The 20,795-nt window shown below is 64.8% G+C and overlaps 3 protein-coding genes across 3 annotated transcripts; 2 read left to right on the forward strand and 1 right to left on the reverse strand.

Moving 5' to 3' along the window:
* Positions 1-1,697: 1,697 nt before the first annotated feature.
* Positions 1,698-3,594, forward strand: EIF1 (eukaryotic translation initiation factor 1). Its single transcript, XM_082331580.1, has 4 exons — positions 1,698-1,840; positions 2,054-2,217; positions 2,329-2,430; positions 2,754-3,594. The coding sequence occupies exons 1-4, from the start codon at positions 1,810-1,812 to the stop codon at positions 2,796-2,798; spliced, it is 342 nt and encodes a 113-aa protein (XP_082187706.1). The 5' UTR covers positions 1,698-1,809; the 3' UTR covers positions 2,799-3,594.
* Positions 3,595-10,661: 7,067 nt separating this feature from the next.
* Positions 10,662-11,082, forward strand: LOC309600043 (gastrin/cholecystokinin-like peptide; the record flags this gene model as incomplete). Its single annotated transcript, XM_082332073.1, has 2 exons — positions 10,662-10,860; positions 10,958-11,082. The coding sequence occupies 2 exons, from the start codon at positions 10,662-10,664 to the stop codon at positions 11,080-11,082; spliced, it is 324 nt and encodes a 107-aa protein (XP_082188199.1).
* A 947-nt stretch (positions 11,083-12,029) lies between these two features.
* Positions 12,030-18,841, reverse strand: HAP1 (huntingtin associated protein 1; the record flags this gene model as incomplete). Its single annotated transcript, XM_082331646.1, has 15 exons — positions 12,030-12,429; positions 13,177-13,279; positions 13,763-13,981; positions 14,077-14,390; positions 14,622-14,789; positions 14,878-14,939; positions 15,031-15,168; positions 15,267-15,341; positions 15,419-15,549; positions 15,682-15,760; positions 15,894-16,002; positions 16,265-16,365; positions 16,479-16,595; positions 16,711-16,787; positions 18,739-18,841. The coding sequence occupies 15 exons, from the start codon at positions 18,839-18,841 to the stop codon at positions 12,030-12,032; spliced, it is 2,196 nt and encodes a 731-aa protein (XP_082187772.1).
* Between the last annotated feature and the right edge of the window lie 1,954 nt (positions 18,842-20,795).

Below are 20,795 nucleotides of genomic sequence, written 5' to 3' on the forward strand. Positions count from 1 at the left end.
CTGAGGCAACGACCGGCGGCTTCGCCCAGCAGTCCCGCAGCTCTTGGGCAGCACAGGCCACGAGCCAGCGGCGGACGGGGTCCCCGAGGGCCCCCGCTCCAGGTCACGTTGGGGTTCATTGCTCTGCTGAGCCAACTCCTGAGAACACCTTTGTCTCAGCACGTTACGAAAGGGCAGAGACTGCCCCTTCCCAAGCGCCGCGACCAGGGTTGTGGGATGTCCCGACTGAGCCTGGCCATCGCGATCCCCGGGGAGGCGATGAGCCGACGCCAGCCACGCTGCACCGGCCGTTCAGGACAGACAGCAAAGAGGGACCGAGCTCACCCTGCAAGGAGGACTTCAGTTTGCCAAGCTCTGACTGTCGGAGCTGAAATACGGAAGTGCAAGGGGACTTGTTTCACATCTTTAAAGAGGAAAAAAAAGCCTCCGTTGCAGGCAGATTGGGACGATACCTTGAGCGTTTCCCCTTGGCATCACAGAGCCCCCAGGCCCTTGCTCAAGAACATCGTGTTCTGCAGCACCCTGGTGTCCTCAGAGCATCTCCCTGCCAAGCCGCCTTGGGAAACGAGTACAGAAGCCTGATTTCTGTGTGCATATGGCGCCGCACTTGCTTCGGGTGTGGCTGCCATCATGGTGACAGCCAAGTGGCAAACATACACCCGCCGGTAAGCTCCGCAGTCTGAGTCGGAGTCTTCTCAGGCTGGAGCGCGTAGAGGAGTCGCCCACAAAGCAGGCGCAGAGGCGCAGCTGTGGAGCAGAGCGGGTACAGCGGCCTGTGCTGGGCTCAGCGAGGCCGAGCCCAGGCTGCGAGGGCCCACGCCAGGTGACTGGGACGCGGCAGCATCACCCCGGGCCGGCAGCGCGGGGGATTACTGCGTGTTTTGATCACCGGGAGACAGAACTGCCTGGCTGGCAGGACCCCGGGCCCCCTCCGCACCGCTCGGGCTGGAGAGCGAAGGCCTGGTGCAGCCGCGGGAGGCCCGCGGGCCTCGGCGACGCCTCCGGCCAGCCTTCCAGCAGCTTTCGGCCGTCGCGTTGTGCGGACGCGAGGGCTGCGGGGACATGGCCGACCGAGCCGTGCCTCGCTGCAGCCGGCCCCCGCTCCCGCGTCCGTCCCAGGCCGCTGCAGCCGGTCACCGCCGCCGCAGGACGGCGCGGGGGCACGGCGCGGGCCGGGCAGGGAGGGAGCCCGGGCACCGCACTGCACGGGGGTCCCGTCCCGCCCCGCCCCGGGGATCCCGCACCCGAGGGCCGTGTCTCACCCCTGAGGCCCCGATCCCGCCCTGGGGATCCCGCCCCGCACCCGGGCCCCAGGCCAGGGCACCGCTCCCCGGGCCCCGCGGGGGGGGGGCAGAAGCCGCGGGCGAGGCCGGCGGGGGCGGACCGGGGGCCGGGGCCGGCGGGGCCGGGGCGGGCGCGGCCCCGAGGGGCCCCCGAGGCCCGGGCACGGCGCGGCCCAGGCCCCGCCAGGCGCCGCCGCACTGCGCAGGCGCCGCCCCGCGCGAGACCGCCCCCCCCCGCCCGCGCCTCTTCCGCGCATGCGCACGCGCCTCTGCCGCCAGCCGGGGCGCGGCCGCGCTCGCCCGTGCGGCGTGACGCTTCCGGGCGGCGGCCAATCGCCGCCCTCGCTTCCCGTGCGTGCTGGCGTCACACGGAGGCGGTATATAAGCGGGCGGCGCCAGTCCCGCCCCCGTGACAGCGTCTCCAGCCGCCGCCGCGAGAGCATCCTCCGCCGAGAGCCGCTCGCGCCGCCGCCGCCCCGCCGCCTCCGCCGCCGCCGCCTCCGCCGAGGGAAGGGAAGCGTAGCGTATGTCCGCTATCCAGAACCTCCAACCCTTCGGTGAGGCCCTTTGTGCGGCGGCGGCGGGGCCGGGCCGGGGGAGCGGCCTGGCGGCCCCGCCCTGGGGCGGCCCCGCCCCGTGGCGCAGTTGCTATTCCCGGGGCCGGTTGCGTCAGCCGCGGGGGGGGGGGGGGGGGGGCGGGTCCTGCGTGTGACGGGCGGGCGGGCTGGCCAATGGGGAGCGCGGCGGGCTCTGACGGGCGCTCTCCGCAGACCCCTTTGCTGATGCAAGTAAGGGTGATGACCTGCTCCCTGCCGGCACTGAGGACTACATCCATATAAGGATCCAGCAGCGGAACGGCAGGAAGACCCTCACCACAGTCCAGGGCATCGCGGATGATTACGATAAAAAGAAACTGGTGAAGGCCTTCAAAAAGGTGGGGGCTCGGCGGGGCCGGGGCGGGCGCAGGGGCGCTGGGGGCTGCGGCGGCGGCCGGGGTGGCCTTGGGCGCTGCGGCGGGCTAAGGAGGCCTTTCTCTCCGCTGCAGAAATTCGCCTGCAATGGTACTGTAATCGAACACCCCGAATATGGAGAAGTGATTCAGCTGCAGGGCGACCAGCGCAAGAACATATGCCAGTTCCTCGTGGAGGTAGGGCTCCTTCGGTCTGCTGCGCGCGTGGCTGAACGCTGAACTAAACACGGGTCTGTTGCAGTAACCACGCAGGCGCTGGTTCTCCTAGCGTTCGGAGAGCAGGCCGACGAAGGAAGCTCTTTCTCTTCTTCTTGACCTTTCTCGCGCGAGGCAAATACCATCCAGCAGGGCTTTGCAGTTGCAGCCTAATCTTCGTTCCGTGCTTTAGGGGGGAGCAGAAGGCGGACAGTCCCGCAGCGTCTGCAGCGTGGAGGGTGTGCGGATGCGCGCAGAGGCCTCTCTGCTTCGGCGTGCTGTAAAGTGCGTTTTCTTTCTTGCAGATTGGACTGGCTAAAGACGACCAGCTGAAAGTCCATGGGTTTTAAGTGCCTGTGGGTCACTGAAGCTTTATGCAAGAAGATTTCTTTACTATGAAATTCCCATTTGTCCCTTGTCATAAGTTTAAAACCAGCCGGTTTGTGTAATGTAACGATCTTGGGTCCACTGTTCAGTCTGGACTAGTGTAATTCAGTGATGTAATAAACTGACAAGAGCCCATGCTATCTCGTCTTGCTGTCCCTCATTTAACAGAGGTAAATCGGGCGTTTGGCTCGGTCCAGCCTGAAGCTAAAAGTAACCAGATGTTCCAAGCTAAGCCCAGGGACTCGGCCCGCCACTCCGGAGACGGTCAGCATCGCTCCTCGGCCCAGCTGCTCTTCCATTCCCATGGACGGTAATTCTCGCGGTGCCTCCCGCGGCCCCGCACGGAGCCGCGCGCGGCCCCTGACGTGGCACGGGGAGATGGCGCCTTCCCTCCAGGCGGTGGTGGCTCCTGGTGGCAGAGGGATTTGGGGAAGCTTGACTGTGACCGAGAGGAGTAACTGAAGAGCGACGTGGAGGCTGGATGGCTGCAGCTCAGGCCTGGCAGGTGCTGGTGCCCCGCGAGCCCCGAGCTGCCGGGCTAGCGACCCCAAGGAGCCGTTAGCCTCGGGTTAAGCTTCTGACAAGGGATCAATTTTGGACTAATGTAACGAGTATCATGGTAGAGAGCGCCGCAGAGCTTCCGTGTCACTAGCAACTGCTGCCTAATGCGCTGTGAAGTAACGGATTTTTGGTTTCATTCTTAATGTTTTATGTAATGTATTTAAGGTCTTATTTAAATAAAAATGGTTTTCAAAAGCAGTTGTTTGATGGATTCAGTTGCTTTCTGGAGCCAAAGCGCCTGGCTCTGACACAGGCTCGGTGCTTGTGGTGCTGTTGGGGCAGGAGCCTGGCGGGAGCAGCCCTTTGGGGGGGGGCGTGCAGCCCTTTGGGGGGGGGGCGTGCAGCCCTTGGGGGGGGGGCGTGCAGCCCTTTGGGGGGGGGGCGTGCAGCCCTTGGGGGGGGGGGCGTGCAGCCCTTGGGGGGGGGGGCGTGCAGCCCTTTGGGGGGGGGACGTGCAGCCCTTTGGGGGGGGGGCGTGCAGCCCTTTGGGGGGGACGTGCAGCCCTTGGGGGGGACGTGCAACCCCCCGGGGCTCTGCGGGCCGGGGAGGAAGGGGGAGACGAGCGCCCTGAGGCAGGCAGCGGGTGGGTGTTGAGTCATTCCCTTCCTGGGCCGGAGTTCGTTAACCCTCGCGCCAGGCCTTGTGCTTGTTGTGTTCCTGTCAGCCCGGCCGCGACGCTCGGCGCTTCTGCTTCCCGCTGCGGCGCGGGGCCCCGGTGACGGTGCCCGGGCTCTGCCGCGGGGCCTCTTCCTCTCTGAGGAGCCCCCAACAAGCAGGAACAAAGTCAGCGCGGGGGAAAGGGGCCCTGGAGCTGCGCTGCTGGCGGGGGCTGGAGCTGCCTGCTGCGGGAGAGCACCCTGAGCCGCACCCGCACCTAAGAAGGCGCGGAAGGCCCACGCGTTGCCCCCGGCCCGCGGCAGGCGATGCCGTGGCCGCAGCGTGAGCCACGCTGCGAGGGCCGCGCTGTCCTGGCGAGGCTCGCTTGCACCCTGCGTGGCGGGGGAGCTGCCGGGAGCTGCCGGGGCAGCCGCTTGCGCTTCTGGCAGCTTTCTGAGAACAGAGTCCTGTTTGTCCCCGGCTGCCTGCGACGATCCCCACTTTCCACCCCTTTTCCAGGCACTGCGGCGGAGCGCTCGGTTCACTTTGCTGCCGTTTGCTTTCCTGGGAGACTTTGCTCTTGGAAACCAAATTGCCGCAATTATGCAAAGCAGCTACGGGTGCAGCGAGGAGGCAGGTGACCTCGAGCCCTGCCTGCACCTCGGAGAGCCGGCGCAGGCAGCGTCGAGGCCAGCGCTCGCCCTGGGGTGCACGCGTGCCTGCAGCCCGACGCAGCGCGATCTCCGCTCTGCTGCTGCTCCAGAAATGCTGCTTCCCCTGCCCGCGCAGGGGCCTTGCCCAGCATCGAGCTGCGCTTTCTCCCCGCCGGGCTTCGCCAGGCTGCCCGCAGCCGCGCAGACGCAGGAGGGAGGCACCGCCTCGGCCCAGCGCTCCCCTGCCAGCGCAGCCCAGGGTGGCCCAGGGTGGCCCGGGATGGCCCAGTGTGGCCCAGGGTGGCCCGGGATGGCCCAGGGTGGCCAGGGTGGCCTGGGATGGCCCGGGATGGCCCAGGAGAGCCAGACCCAGCCGGGCAGAGGCGAGGGATGCCGCAGGCACGGCCTCTCCTGGCTTTCCTAGGCTGGCCCGTCGAGGTGCGGCCGGGGACGCGAGAAGCGACGAGCCCGAGCGCCCACGGGTCGGGCTGCAAACCTGCGTCAAGGGGCTGCCGAGCTGGAGGAAGTGGCCGCTGTGTCCCCGTCACCCTGACGGCTCATTTGGCCCAGATTGAGCCATTAAAAGCCAGAAATTGCAAAACAATTTGTTTGTTCCTTGTAGAAAAACAGCCTGCCGAGCGAGCGATCGATCGCCGCGGGGCACGGGAGGTGCCAGGGCGCTGCTGTCTCCCTGCCCATTCAAAGCCCATTTGTTTCGGGGTTGTTTGAGGAGCACCGCGATCGGTCTCTGCAAACCGGGGGTGCGACGTGCACCCGATCCCTGGCACGTCCCTCACGGGTTTTATTGAAGGCGTGAGACAAACGTTCTCTACAAATACAACGGGATGAGGGTAAATACGGGCAAGAGGAACAATCGATGGTGAAAGAAAAGATGAGTGGCAGCAGGCAGGGGTTTACTGGGGGACGCTGGGGCGGGCGTCGCGCGGCCCCAGCCAGAGCTCCGGGCTCCGTCGCCGCGCACAGAGGCAGCGAGCGGCGCCCACCCCCCCACGCCCCAAAGCTTTTCGGGGTGGGGGAGAGCTGCAGAAATGGGCTGTGTGTCCTGGCAAGGGGCACGGCTCCCGGGGCCGCGCTGGGCCCAGCTGGGTGCTCCCCGAGCCTGAACAGCCGGCGGCGCAGCACCCTGGGGACCCCCGGCCCCAGCGTGTTCGTAACGGGGGGCAAAGGCGCCTGAGCCGGTGCCAGCCTGCGGCGGGGCCGGGGCGGCGGCGGCCGCAGCCGCACCGCGGGGCCGGGCACGGCACGCGGCCGGTGCTCCCCGGGCCCCGAGCTAGCGACAGCCATGGCGCACGCACACACGTCCTGACGGGGACAAGGGCCCCACAGAGCATCGGTCAGCATCGACATACGTGCCCACACACCCCCACACGTATGTGCTTATACCTGCATGTACACCCCCCACACGTATGTCCTTATACCTACGTGTACACCCCCCACACGTATGTCCTTATACCTACGTGTACACACACGTATGTCCTTATACCTATGTGTACACACACACATATGTCCTTATACCTGCATGTACACACACGTATGTCCTTATACCTGCATGTACACCCCCCACACGTATGTCCTTATACCTACGTGTACACACACACGTATGTCCTTATACCTGCATGTACACACACACACACGTATGTCCTTATACCTGCATGTACACACACACACGTATGTCCTTATACCTACGTGTACACACACACGTATGTCCTTATACCTGCATGTGCACACACGCGCAGATGTAGGTATGTAGATAGATACGTGTGTGTGTGTCTTTATACCTACATGCATGTGTGTGTATATATATATGCACAAGCATAGATGTATGTAGGTACGTGTGTGTAGACACACAGATATATATATATATATGCAGACACACATATACATACATGTATAATAGATATCATATAGCTTATGTGTCTATCAGTATGTGTATATATGCGTGTGTATGCATATAGATACATGTAGATACAGACACACGTGCACGTATGTATATTTATGTGGATGGGGCAATTTGCCCCAGTGGCATGTATATACACACATACATATATATGTGTGTATGTGTCACTGTGTGTGTGTGTGTGTGTACATACACACCTACCACTGGGGCCAATTGCCCCATATAGGCTCCACACGTATACGTGTATACACAGAGAGCCACACATAAATGTGTGTACACACACACACACACACACACACAGGGACAAAGCTGTATCGCTATATAGCTGTAGCCATATGTATACAGATGGATGGATGTGTTTAGATAGGTGCACAAAATCCACTATTATCTGTTACAATTATATACATTAGGTATATATTTTATATTGTATATAATGTTATATATTATTCTGTATAGTCACTGTTTATTATATAATCCATAAAGTATCATACAATTTATATGCATACATAGTCTATTACAAAACGTAATAATACATATATAAAACATAAAATATAAGCGTGTGTGTGTACTATAGTACATTGTGCTGCCGGGGCAAGTGCCCCTTATGGGCACGTATGGCTGCCTATGCCGGTGTGTACGTGGGTACGCCGACGCCAGCTGTGGGTTTATAGCCACACATATACATTGCTGGGACCAACTGCCCCATACATTGTCCTCCGTCCATAGAGACATGCAGGCGTGTACACACACACACACACACACACACACCCGCCCCGCCCCATAGCGATCACCATCTATGGCTGTCTTTTAATACACCTGCATATGCCTATAGATACATAGGTGTGTACGTACACTAGCTACTGAGCCCCGTGTGGGTTTTGTGTCACAAGCTACGCGTGCCCCATAGAGCCCATCCATACGAACGGACACGGGAGCGCATGGCTGCGCGCGTGCACACACACACACGTGCGCGCACACACGCGCACCCTCTCTGCCTGTAGCTATGCCGCAGCTCCCTGGGTTCATGAGCTATAGGGCTCTACGAACCTGGAGCTGCCGCCTTACGTGCAGTGCAGGGCGAGAGGGAGCGCACGCACGTCGATACGGATGCAATGATGTAACTATAGAGTTAGCGATCGATAGATGGATTTGCCTCGGGGGGTGAGTACGTAGGCACACAGATGTACATTTACATGTGCGTGCGCATAATCGTGGCCAATCGCCCCATATGTGTTCCAGGCATATATGGGGCCAACGGCCCCAGGTGTTGTCCTCCACCCATAGAGACATGCAGGCGCATGGGCGTATGCGTACGTACACACACACACACACACACACACACACACACGTACACATACACACACACACACCCCCCCCATCCACACCCACCCCCCCCCCACACCCCCCCCCACACACCAACATCTATAGCTGTCTTTTTATATGCCTATAGATAAATAGGGGTGTATATACAATAGGCAGCTACTGATCCTATCTATGTGTGTGCACGCACATCTGTACGTATAGCGATCAGTTATACCTATAGCTGTATCTTTGTATCTAAGCTTTACCTCCTTTCATTTAGTTCCAGCTGTAGCTATACATCTACGCTGTGTGTATGCGTTTACTTATGTAGCTTTTTAGCCAGACCGCTATAAATTGCTTATGTGCACGTGCACACAAAGACACGTACACACGCGTGCGTGCACGCACACACGCGCACACACGCACACACACGGTGCTGTGCCGCTCGCGCCGTACGGTCTCCTTGCAAATGACCCTGCCTGCACACACGGCTGCTGTGCACATACAGAGCTGTACAGCCATCCATCGATGCGTGAACGTCTGTGTGGCAGAGACAAGCCGACCGCAGGGGGCCAGACGCAGACAGACAGACAGACAGACACCCCCCCAGCTCTAGCTCTGTAGCACTGGCTAGATCTACACCTATGTATATACAGAGAGAGATATACATAGAGAGAGAGAGAGAGAGAGATATCTGCATCTATGGCTATATCTTTTAGCTACTTGTATACGCATGTGTATATGTGTCTACGTGTGTATATGTATTTATTAATGTAATTATATCTAACTGTGTGTATTTGTATACATGCGTATGTGGGTGTGCAGCTATGCGTGTATGGGGGGGTCTGCACGTCCAGCCGGCTAAGTGGCTATACTTCTCTGTATACATAGGTGCAACCCAGGCCAAGTGCCCTGTGGCTAGCTCTCCCTAAATTTAGATTTACACACGTCCATGTGTAGCTATATATGACCATACCTATATATGTATACATGTAGCTGTATATGTGCATGCATATCTATCTATGTATATGTGCCTGTCTGTGTATGTGTATATATCTCAATCCATGCGTGTGTGCACGCTGTGCATATATGTGTGTACATGCATGTTTATACACACACGTCTATAGCTACAGCTATGCCTATATATGTTTATATGTATCTATATGTGTGTATCCATTGATCTATATATGTCTGTATGTGTATGTATAAAGTACACAAATGTAGACAGACAGGTATAGAGAGATCAAATAGTTCTGCATTTATATATGCATACATACAACCACGGGCCATCGGCTCACGCGGTCTTCAGTCACACACACACACGTGTCTGTATGTTATGTATGTACACAGACACACACACGTCTGTCTGTCTGTCTGTATGTACACAGACACACACACGTCTGTATGTATGTATGTATGTACACAGACACACACATGTCTGTATGTATGCATGTATGTACACACACACGTCTGTAGGTATGTATGTATGTACACAGACACACACACGTCTGTCTGTATGTATGTATGTACACAGACACACACATGTCTGTGTATGTATGTATGTACACACACACGTCTGTCTGTATGTATGTATGTACACAGACACACACACGTCTGTAGGTATGTATGTATGTACACAGACACACACACGTCTGTATGTATGTATGTATGTACACACACACGTCTGTAGGTATGTATGTATGTACACAGACACACACACGTCTGTATGTATGTATGTACACAGACACACACACGTCTATGTATGTATGTACACAGACACACACATGTCTGTATGTATGTATGTACACACACACGTCTGTATGTATGTATGTATGTATGCACACACACACACGTCTGTATGTCTGTCTGTATGTACGCACACAGACACACACGTCTGTATGTCCGTCTGTATGTATGCACACAGACACCCCCCTACAGCCCCGTGTCTGTGTCCGTGCACACGCGTGTGCCCGCGGGGCTGCCCCGGGGCTCTGCCGGCGGGTGCGGAGCCGCCCCGGGGTGGGGCAGCCGCGGCAGCGCCTTTAAAAGCGGGGTCGAGCTGGGCTGCCCCGGACTCAGCCGCCCCGCCGAGCCACCGCGCTGAGCCACCGAGCCACCGAGCCACCGCGCTGAGCCACCGAGCCACCCCGCCGCCCCGCCGAGCCACTGAGCCACTGAGCCACCCCGCCACCCCACCGAGCCCCCGAGCCAGCAGGTGAGTCCCAGCGGGGCTGGGGGGACCGGCCGGAGGGGCCTTGGGGACCAACTAGGGGAGAGGGATGGAGAAGACTTGGGAACGAGCTGGGAGGGATGGAGGGGACTCGGGGACACACTGGGAGGGATGGAGAAGACTTGGGGACCAGCTGGGAGGGACAGAGGGGACTTGGGGACTGGCCGTGCTCTGGGGACGAGCACCCTGCTCCCCGCCTGCCAGAGTTCGAGGAGCCGATGCTCTCGGGCATATGGTTTCGTTCTAGGCATTCCTGCGAGGAGCGGAGGGTTGGGCGCGCTGATCCTTACGGGTCCCTTCCAGCTCGAGCTATTCCGTGCTTCTAGGGGACTTGGGGACCAGCCAGGAGCGAGGGATGGAGGGGACTTGGGGACCAGATGGGAGGGATGGAGGGGACTTGGGGACACACTGGGAGGGACAGAGGGGACCTGGGGACCGGCCGTGCTCTGGGGGCGAGCACCCTGCTCCCCACACGGGTCGCCCCCCGCTGCAGGCTGAGCACGTGGCCCCGGTTCGGGGGCCGCAGCCCCTCCACTCCCCTTCCTGCTCAGTCTCTCCACAGCCATGAAGGCAAAGGTGTGCATCGGCCTCATCCTCGCCATCATGGCGACCGCCTGCCTGTGCCGGCCCGCGGCAGAGGTGCCGGGCGCTGCAGGGGACCCCCACCAGCTCCCCGCCAGCCTGGTCCGGCGGGACTGGCCCGAGTCCCTGTCCCAGGAGCAGAAGCACTTCATCTCCCGGTTCCTGCCCCACATCTTCACAGGTACAGGGAGGCGCGGGGGGCCCCGTAAGGCCCAGCCCAGCCCCCGCGCCAGCCCCCAGCCCGGGGCAGCTCTAACCTGCTCCCCTTGCCCCGGCAGAGCTGAGCGACCGCAAGGGCTACGTGCACGGGGACGAGGGGATGGAGGCCCTGCACGACCACTACTACCCCGACTGGATGGACTTCGGCCGCCGCAGCGCTGAGGACTCGGCCGATGCCGCGTAGCCGCTGCGCTGGCCGTGCCGTGCAGAGCACCGGCACGCTCGGTGCATATCTCTGCCTGCAATAAAGCTTTGGCACTGCGGCGGCTGCTGCTCACGTCTTTGCTGGGAAGAGCTGGGAGGGGGCAGGCGGGAGGGATTTGTCCCCAGCCCCACCAGAAAGCGCAGGGCAGAGACCCGACGGCGCGTGGTGGCAGACACGGCACACGAGCTGCTTCGTGACTTCACGTTTATTTGACAGGGGACAGGGCACAGCCTGGGGCGAGGGACGCAGCCGGGGGGAGCGACAGCTACGCCCCGAGAAACACCCGCTGCAGGCGTCCCCTGAGCCGGGGGTGCTGCTGCTACTGCTATTCAGTGGGCAGGAAAGAGTTTAAAACCACTATTCTCTTTAAAAGTCAGTCCAGGTGCTGGCCAGAGGCCCAGCTCCGGCTGGGGGGGGTCTCACCCTGGCACACCCAGGTCCCCCCCGGCACCGCCCGAGCCCAGGCTGAGCCGTGCCCTTCGCCGCAGCAGCCCGGACAGCCCCGAAGGGCCGAGCTGCCCCTCGCTCCTCGCACAGGCTCGGCAGAAGCAGGAACAGTTTTTATTGCCAACAACCGGCTCCTGGGAAAGGTCCGTACCCCCCGACAGCGGGGGCCAGGGTCAGCCCGCACCCCCTGCCTGGAGCTGGCTCCCCCCAGAGCCCCCAGCATCGCCCCACGCCGCTCCCTGCGCGCGGGACCCCCGCCGCAGCGTAACACGGGGCCGGGGAGCACGGCGCTGGGGCTGCGCGGCACCGCGGGGCTGGGTCCTGGCAGCCAGGGCAAAGCTCCGGCGAGCTGGTGCGGGGAGCGCTGCCGGGACATCACCAGGAGCTGAAAGCCTGTCCCGTCTCCATTTCCCCATGGACGGGCAACGAAGAGGATGGAGGACGTGTCTTGTCCTGAGCGCACGGGCTCCGCACCGCCATCATGTCAGCGCGCCCCAGGCTCCCCCGCGCTGGCCCCGGGCATAGGACATCTCCCCTCTGGCCACCACCTTGTCCAGCCCCAGGCGCCGCAGCTTCTCCACCAAGTTCAAGCTGAAGATGCTGCTCCTGGGGGGGGGTCTGTCCTGCCCCCCGCCCGCAGGCAAGGGCCAGGTGTCAGCATGCTGGGGGTCCTGGGAGGGGAGCGGGGGGGCCCAGCTCGACCCAGTCGCTGGCACCGAGGCAGAGATGCCCCGCTGGAGCAAGAGCCTGACGAGTCCCACGGGGGTGCTCGGGGGTCCGGGGCCAGGCGTCAGCGCAGGGGAAGACGGCTCCGGCGAGGGGCTGCCGAGGCTCAGCCCCTCAAGGGGCCCACAAGAAGGCACGACGGCGTTATACAGACTGGAGGGGAAGAGAGAGCAGAGGCGGGGGTCAGCAGGGGCCCCTCTCCTCCATCCTCATTCACCTAACGAGCCGCAGGCTGTGGGAGACCCCAGGATTGCAGCCTTGCCCAGGCGCCCCGATGGTGATGGCCCCGCACTGGGGTGGGGGGCTGCAGCCATGCCCCCCACGGCTCCCAGGAGGGGCCGGGACGCGGGCGCTGCGCCACAAGCATCTTCCAACCATGCAGGGGTCTGTTTGACAGCGCGCAGCGAACTCCAGCTCACACCGACCCCCAGGCAGCCTCAGAGCGGCTCCCTAGGGCTCATTGCTGAGGGCGCAGGCGGGCGCCATCCCCAGCCCCGCGCCCGGCTCCTCCAGCCCCGCGGCCATGCACAAGCCCAGGGAGGAGAAATCCCTGTCCGCTCCCAGGGAAGGTGACTCCCCATCAGCACCGGGAGCAAACGCGGCTCTTGTCCCCAGGATGAGCCCAGCCTCACGCACGCCGAGGAAGGCTCTTCTTCCCCTCACGGTCCCAGCCCCGGGCACGCAGCCGCTCAAGCAGCCAGATTTAGGGACATTGAGATTCTGGGACATTTCAAGTGCCAGGCATCTCTCAGAGCATCAGGGGCTGCAGGAAGCCCCCAGCCCACCGCTTTCCTCGAGCCGCACAGAGCCAGGCACGGGGTGAGGGGGAGAGGGTCGGGGGGACGGGGGGCTGGGGTGGCGGTGCAGGCAGCGCAGGCGGTGGGGGGCCTCGCGCCTTACCTGGGTGTCACCGTGGTGATCTCGGTGGTGGGGTGGAGGATGTGGCAGGTGGTGATGGTGAAGGTAGACGGGGTCTGGGGGAGGTTGTTAACAGAGAGGAACACTGGAAGGGACAGGAGACAGCGGGTTAAAGGGGAGGGGGGCACGACACAGGCAGAGGCAGAGTGCAGGGTGCTGGGCAGACAGGAGCCAAAGCTGGGCTGCGAGCTGCCACCGCCAGCAGAAAGCTGCATGCATGGGGCACGTCTCCAGCAGCGTTTGGGTCCGGTGCTTGCTCAGAGGAGGGGGCTGCGAGCGCAAGTGGGAACAGGAGCTGACGTTTCTCCCAGACCTGTCCCCTCCACGCACCCAGGCTGCAGCGGGTGCGCGCCAGCGCGACGGCACGGGCTCACCCCAGCAGGGCGGCCGCAGGAGAACGGCCCTCGTGCAGCCGCAGACGGAGCATCCCCACGGGGGCGGATGGGTAGCAGGGACAGGCCACCAGCGCAAGAGAGGAGAGCGTGGGGTGGGGCGAGGGGCAGCCTGGGCAGGAGGACAGGGGCGTCCCGGGGGCCGCGTCCCCTCTGCCCCCCCGCCCCGCGCTCACCCCCGGGGCGCTCCTTGGCTTTGGCAGGCGTTGAGGTAGGGAGCAGCTGGAAGGAGCTGGTGTCCACGTCGTCCTCCTCTAGGTCGTTGAGGCTGTAGACCTCCTCCAGGTCGATGTCCAGCTGCCTGAAGTCTTTGGTGAGCACCCCGGGACGGGGCACCAGGATCCCACCCAGGTTGGGCCGCGCCAGCTGCTGCCAGTGGTGAAGCGTCACAGAGCCTGGGAGCGGGACACAGCCGGGGGCTCAGCCGCTGCCGTGGGACCCTCCCGGCACCTCCAGCTCTGCACACCGGGAAGCCACCTCCGCCCCTCACCTTCCAGGGGCTTCACGATCTGCAGCTTGTCGGGCAGGTAGGTGAGGGAGCCGAGGGAGAAGCCAGAGCCGGCGGTGAGCTCCGAGCCCCCCGAGTAGTTGGTCCCGGTGGAGATGATGCTCTCGTTGGGGGTGAGGAAGCCACTGGAGTTCTCGCCGTCCCTCAGCCGCCACAACTTGCGCTCCCGCTCTGCCTCGAAGAAGGAGCGCTCCTCCGAGGCATGGCTCTGCTGCCGCACCGACAGCCGCTGCACCGCCGCCTCCAGGTCCTGCCGGCCTGGGGCGGCCCGGGGCTCCTCACCGGCCCCCTCGCCCCTGCTGGCAGGCGCAGCGTTAGGGTGCTCGGGGCCATGGTCCCGCACCGCACCCCCCGTGCTGTACCGGACCCCAGCGGGCAGCGGGCTCTGGCCGTGCCTGCCCTCCCCCTGCCCCAGCCTTGCAGCCTTGCATCATGCTGCGGCGTGATCAACATCTCACCAACACCCCAGCTCCTCCACAGGGGCAGCAGCTCCGTCCCGCCCAGCCCGAGCCCCCCTGCGCACTCACTGGGTGCCCTCCGAGCCGGAGCAGCTGGTGTGGGGGGTGCTGGCCCCGCCGGAGGGGGCGGCTGACAACTGCTTGGAGCCCGGCATGTTGTGGGGAGACTCGGAGCAAGACTTGGCTTTGGCCGCCTGGTTCACCGCTTTCACCGTCTCAAAGACGCGCAGATAGCTCCTGCGGGCAGGAAGCAGGCAGGGATGGACCCTCGAGCCAGCCCCCAGGGACACCCCCGCCTGGGCACACCACTGATGCCAGCACTCACTTGTAGTCCGAGGAGTCTGTCCCCTTCCTCATCATCCCCTTGATCTCAGCTGCCAGCGAGTCCTGGAGACACAGGGGACCCGGTGTCAGCAGAGGGGAGAGCAGAGCCCCCCACCCCTCGCGCTGCCCAGCCCTGCCCGTGCCCCCCACTCACCACGGGCAGGAGGCTGGGCGCGCCGTAGCGGCTGACGGTGCTGTTGGGCAGGCTGCGGCCGCGCAGGCTCTTGACCTCCTCCTGGGCCTCCTGCAGCATCCCGCCGCACTCGGCGTACTTCTCCTGCAGGTCCCGCAGCTGCGGGCACGGGCGCAGCTCAGGCACAGCCCCGGAGGCAGCGGGGCAGGACCCCCCCCCAGTGGGAGCACCCGTGGCCAGGCCCTCCCCGGGCTCACCTCCGTCCGGAGCTGCTGCTGCACCTCCTTCGCCACGGCCAGGTGCTGCTGGAGCTCCTCCACCTCCGAGCCGTACTGCGGGTAGGAGCGGGCAGGTCAGGGAGCTGCGCCCCGCACCCCCCAGCGCCGCGGGCACGGGCAGGGCTGCTCACCGTGCGGCACTTCTGCTGCAGGTCCACGACCTGTGCCAGGAGCTGGCTGATCTCCTCCTGCTGCCGTGCCGTGTCCTCCGCCTTGCGGGCCAGCTCGTCGGAGAGGTAAACGACCTGCCGGCTTGCTTCGGCTGGGGAGGGCCCGGGGTCCGTCACTGCCAGGGCACGGCCCCCCAGCCCATGCAGTGATGCTGGGCAGTGCCTGCAGACCCCCACCCCAAGCCCGGAGAGGAGCTGCCCCCCACGAGCCCAGCCCCACGTACAGAACTGCTCCACACAGTCGATCATCAGCTGCTGCTCCTGGTCCTCGTACTGACAGGTCTCGGCTGCGATGTTGGTGGCCTGGGGGAGAGGGTCGGAGGGGCTGAGCGTGGGGGCCAGCGCCTCCGGCCTCCCCGGGGGGCTCAGGTCCCCCGGCAGCGAGCGGGGCAGAGGCGGGCACAGAGAGGGGCGCCCGCCAGCCGGCTCTGCTCACCTCCATGCGAAGCTTCTGGTTCTCCTCCTCCAGGCACTTGAGTTTCTGCTGCAAGGTGTCGTACTGGAAGTACTGCTGCAGGGACAGCGAGGACTCTTGCCGGCGCAGCCTGGGGATGCAGGGAGGGTGCTGAGCACCCGCAGTGCGGGCAGGATGAGGCTGCCCGCCCAGGCCCCTGCCCACTCCCCCCAGCTCCCAGGCAGGCATCTGCAGCGACCCAGCTCCGTGGGGCTGGACCCATGGAAGCCATGCGAGGGAAGGGGGCACCAGCCTCGGCACTACCCCCGGGAGGGCGATGGCTACAGCCCAACGCCTCTGCCCAGCCCCCATGAGCAGTCCTGCAAGCGGTGGGACAGGGACCCCCCACTCACGGCGTGGAGGGGGCAGAGGTGGGCTCGCTCTCCTCCGTGGTGGTGGTGTAGAAGTGGAGTAGGTCGTCCCGCATGGAGACCTCGTGGCGCAGCTGCGCGATCTGGGAGGGGAAGAGGCATCAGGGCACGGCCAAGGGGACCAGGGCCACCCATGGTCCCCGAGCCGGGCATACGGGGGGGCCAAGGCCAGGACCCTGCACCCAGGGGCCATTACCTCCTCTTTGGCCAACTCCAGCTGCTCCTCCAGGAGCTCGTTGCGCTCAGTCAGGCTCCGGTTCTGCTTCAGCAGGGACTGCCCGATGCGTGCCGCCAGCTCCAGGTCCCGCTCTTTCTGTAAGGGGCAGGTCCGTGTCGGCCGGGGCCCGTCCCCTGCTCTGCCCCCTCTCCCCCAGCATCCCCGGGGTCCCACCAGCCCCAGCCCACGCACGGGGCAGGCACCGGCGTACCTCATCCAGCAGGTTGGTGACGGCATCGATGTCATGGTAGGTCTTCGTGATCCTGACCACCCGCTCAGCGCACAGGACTGGGGGAGAAGGGCGAAGGGTGAACCCCTGCGCTGCGGGAGCACCAGCCCCGGGGGCTCAGCACTGTCCCCCGCTCTGTCCCCTGCCCCAGCCTCCCGCCAGCACTCGCTGCCCCCGGGGTTGCATGGCAGAGGGAATGGGAAGCAGCTGCTGCAGGCGGCACAAAGCTGCGCCATGCTGGTCACCAAAAAGGACATTTTATCTGCTTGGCGGCACCAGCCGCGGTGCAGGGCGGAGGCAGGCAGGGATGCTCACAGCCCTGCCAGCACCACGGGAAATGGGGTGCTCCCACCTCACCCCCACCCCGCCTGCATCTTGGGGCAGCAGGGAAGATGCCGAGCTCCCCTCGCCGCACGCGCAGCCCCAGCCCGGACACGGTGCCAGCCCCGCCGCAGGACACACAGACGGGAAGGAGGGATGGGGAAAAGCAGGCAGCGGAGACAGGATCGGAGGTGACATCTCCAGCAAAAAGCAGGCTGGAGCTCCAGTATAAACAGCAGTGGGTGGCACCATGCAGAGCTGGGCTCGCAGGCAGCGTCCCTTCCAATCTGTCCCCAGCCCCCTCCCCCAGATCCCCCCCAAGAAGCCGGCCCTGCCCTAGTTTCTCCCCGGAGATGCTGGCCGAGGCAGAGCCAAGCCGGTCCTCTCAGGATGCTGCACCCCGCACCCACCCCGATGCCCCTCCAGCTGCAGCGACGCAGCGATCCACGCTCTGAGCAACAGGGGCAAAGGCAGCTGCAGGCAGGTTGCCTCAGTAACAGGCAGCTGCCTGCCATGCCAACACCGCGCAGCGCTACTGCATCGGGCTGGGCCCCAGCTACAGCCCTGCCTGCTCCCCTGCCGCTATCTGGGTCTCTGGCAGGGAGAGGTGGTACGAGGACAGGGACGTTTTTCCCCCCGGCACCGATCCTGCCAACTGCGCCTGCAGAAGCTGCCAGACAGCGCCGGGCACGCGCCCAGATGGCAGCACTGGAGCCGTGCGGCGGGAGGGAGCCGGCAGCGAGCACGAAGCCCTGGGTCCTGCCTGCACCCCGGGCCCTGCCTGCGCCACACAGCCGCTCCCGATGCTCCCTTCTGATGTCTGACTGCCCCAAGGGCGCGTGCCTCAGTTTCCCCCGGCAGAGCAGCGCTGGCTGCGCTCGGGGCCTTGACCCGTGTCCCCAGCCACGGCCGCGCTCCCCAGCTGGGCAGACAAAGTGGGTTAACAGGAGAGGCTCAGCCACGCAAATCCCATTACGCCGCCCCAGCTGGGGTTGTGTAATGGTGCGCGCGTTGTCATGGCGATGCCCCCACCCGCCACCCCCGGCCCATCCCCGCTGCCCCGGGTGCTGGCCCCACACCCCAGCGGGCAAATACCCCAGTGGGCACGTCCCCAGGGAGAGGGGCCAGCCCCAGCCCCAGCCTCGCCCCCTCCCCGCGCCCCACCAGGGCCTGCTCCCTGCAGGGGTCCCCAACTGCACCTCGTCAGGCCACTGAGCCGTTAATTGGAAATAATTAGAGCATGAGCATCGTTAGGGCTTGAGCGAGTGGCAGACCCTGGAGACGCTGGGGGCTGCAGCGCTGGCAAACACGCAAACAGCCGCCCCATCCGCGGGCCCGATCCAGCGCGACGCGGGGACCCCCATCCCCACGGGCGCACGCAGAGCTGGCGGGGGCCCCTCGCCCTGTCCCTCCGCCGCTCCCCGCCACCACCGGAGCGGGGACAACCCTGCCTGGGGCCGGGGGGGTCCGGGGGGCCCCAAGGGACCAGGCAGCAGCTTCGCCCCGCCGCGGGGAGGGGGACACGCAGGGCCGGGAAGGGGGACAGCACCCAGCGGGGGGAGACCCCGGCCCCCGCCCGCTCCGGCCCGGCCCCCGCCCCGCTCCGCGCCCCCCGGCCCCCGCAGCCGCGTTCCCGGGGCAGCAGCGGGCAGGAGCGGGCAGGAGCGGGCAGGAGCGGGCAGCCCTCACCTTCCTCCAGCTCCCGGGCGATGGGGTCGACGCTGCCGCCGCCGCCCCGCTCCGCGTTCCCGTTCAGCTCATCGTAGGCGGCGGGGCTGCTCCAGATCTCCATCGTGCCGAGCCCAGCCGAGCCCACCGCAGCCAGTCAAGCCCAGCCCAGCCCAGTCAAGCCGAGCCGAGCCCAGCCGTGCCCCCGCAGCAGCCCAGCCCAGCCTAGCCGAGCCCCGCCGGCCGCTCCCGCCCCTATTTATAGGGTCGCCCCGTCTGCGCGCACCTGCCCGGGCGCATCCCACCGCGGCCGGGGCCGGGGCCGGGGGCGGCGCCGGGCGGGAGCGGGGCGGGGGCGGCGGGGCCGGGGGGGCCGGGGCTGCCCGCGCCCCCCGCGCCCCAGGTCGGCTGGCTGCGGCTGCACGCTCCCCCGGGGACATGGTCCCCATCAGGGCACCCTGCAGGCCCGCCCCCCATCAGGCACCCCAGGAGCAGGGTCCCCGTTGGGGCACCTTGGGGATCCATCAGGACAATCCTGCTCGGCCCTGGGGGTGCTGGTGCAGCTGGGCTCTGTGTCCCACCTCCCGGCCCCCAGCCCGTGGACGTAGCGGGGGGTCTGGGCACATGGGTCCCCCCGTGAGTGCTGACTGCTGAGAGGGGACGCTGAGGGGTCGCTGGTCCCTGAGCAGCAGCTTTGCAGGGCTGACCCGATGGGTCATGCAGGGGCGGCTTCTGCCCCGTAGGAGGGACAAGGAGCGGTTTCGGGTCCTTCATCCCAAACCCAGACTGTGTGCAGGGCTGGGCTCCCATGACGGTCAGGTTCCGCCACAGTACAGCCTTTGCAAGGCTCCCTGCCCCTTGCCTGGGTCCCCCTATCATCACCGCAAATCCTGCACGCTCGGGTGCCCAGCGTGGTGCTGGGACCTGCTGGGTCCCTGAGCCGGGAAAGGGCTTTTCCGTGCCCCTCCAACCTGCCCCGCTCAGCACCCCCCTACTCTGAGCGTGGGCTGGCACGAGCCTGGCTGCCCCGTGCCCCGTCCAGGCGGGCCCGCGCTCCCCGGCACCCCCAGCTCCCCCACAACCACACTTGTGCAGAGGCAGCGCCGGAGCGGGAGAGCTGAATAAATCACGCTGTGCTGAACTCCGGAGGAGCTGGCCGGCACGTAGCACAAGCCTCGCGGGCGGGAGGGCAGCGGGGCTGTGCCGGGGACCCCACACCACGGCACCACGGCGCACTGAGCGTGATGCTGGTAATGCCAACATGCGCACTGCCTGCCCCAATGCCGTTCCTCGTTAGTACCGAACTAATCAATGAATCGACGAGGCTGGGGCTGGAGCTGCCCCTCATCATCTCACGATGCCTTTCTTTACCTGCTGGACTCCCACCCGCTGGGACCCCAACCCCAAGCCACATCCTGCCAGAGCCACTGGGACCCTCCTGGAGCTGGGGCCGGAGCCAGGCACCCTCAGTCCCAGCCTCTCCCTCCTCCTTGCGCCGGTGTTTGTCCCCGGGGCTGGCAGACTGCGGGCAGGGACCCCGCCAGCTCACCTGGGCACCCACCCCCGCGGACCCCAAGGACACAAGCGGGCGTCTCGGCACGGACAGGCAGGACCTGCTTCCTCCTAATCCCCTGCCCGGGGATTTGCTCCTCCGGGCAGGTCCCCCGCGTCTCTGCGCAAGCAGATTACAGGGGGCTATTTCTGACGGCAGCTTAAAGGTTTGGGTAAAGGGATGAGGCAGCGTGGGCCCCCTCCACGCTGGCACACGCAAACGGCACCGGAGGCACGGAGAAACGTGACCCGCGGGGCTCCCGGGGCCGAGCACGGCTGTCCCCACGAAGAGGGGACGGGGGTGCCCAGGGTCCTGCTGAGCTGGGTGCTCCCTGCCCCATGGCGCGCAAACGGGGTTGGGGCTCGAGCCCTCCTGCTGTCGCTGCAGGGTAGGGGGGTGCTGGTGGCGGGGGGCCCACACCCCGCTGCCTGCTGCACAGGGAGGCGAGCAGCCGATGGGGAAGGCTGCCAGCACGGGCAGGGCACGACGGGGGGCTTGTCCCCAGCCCGGCCTGTCGCAGGCAGGG

The sequence above is a fragment of the Platalea leucorodia genome (assembly GCF_965183815.1).
Source record: "Platalea leucorodia genome assembly, chromosome: 22".
Classification (NCBI taxonomy): Eukaryota; Metazoa; Chordata; class Aves; order Pelecaniformes; family Threskiornithidae; genus Platalea; species Platalea leucorodia.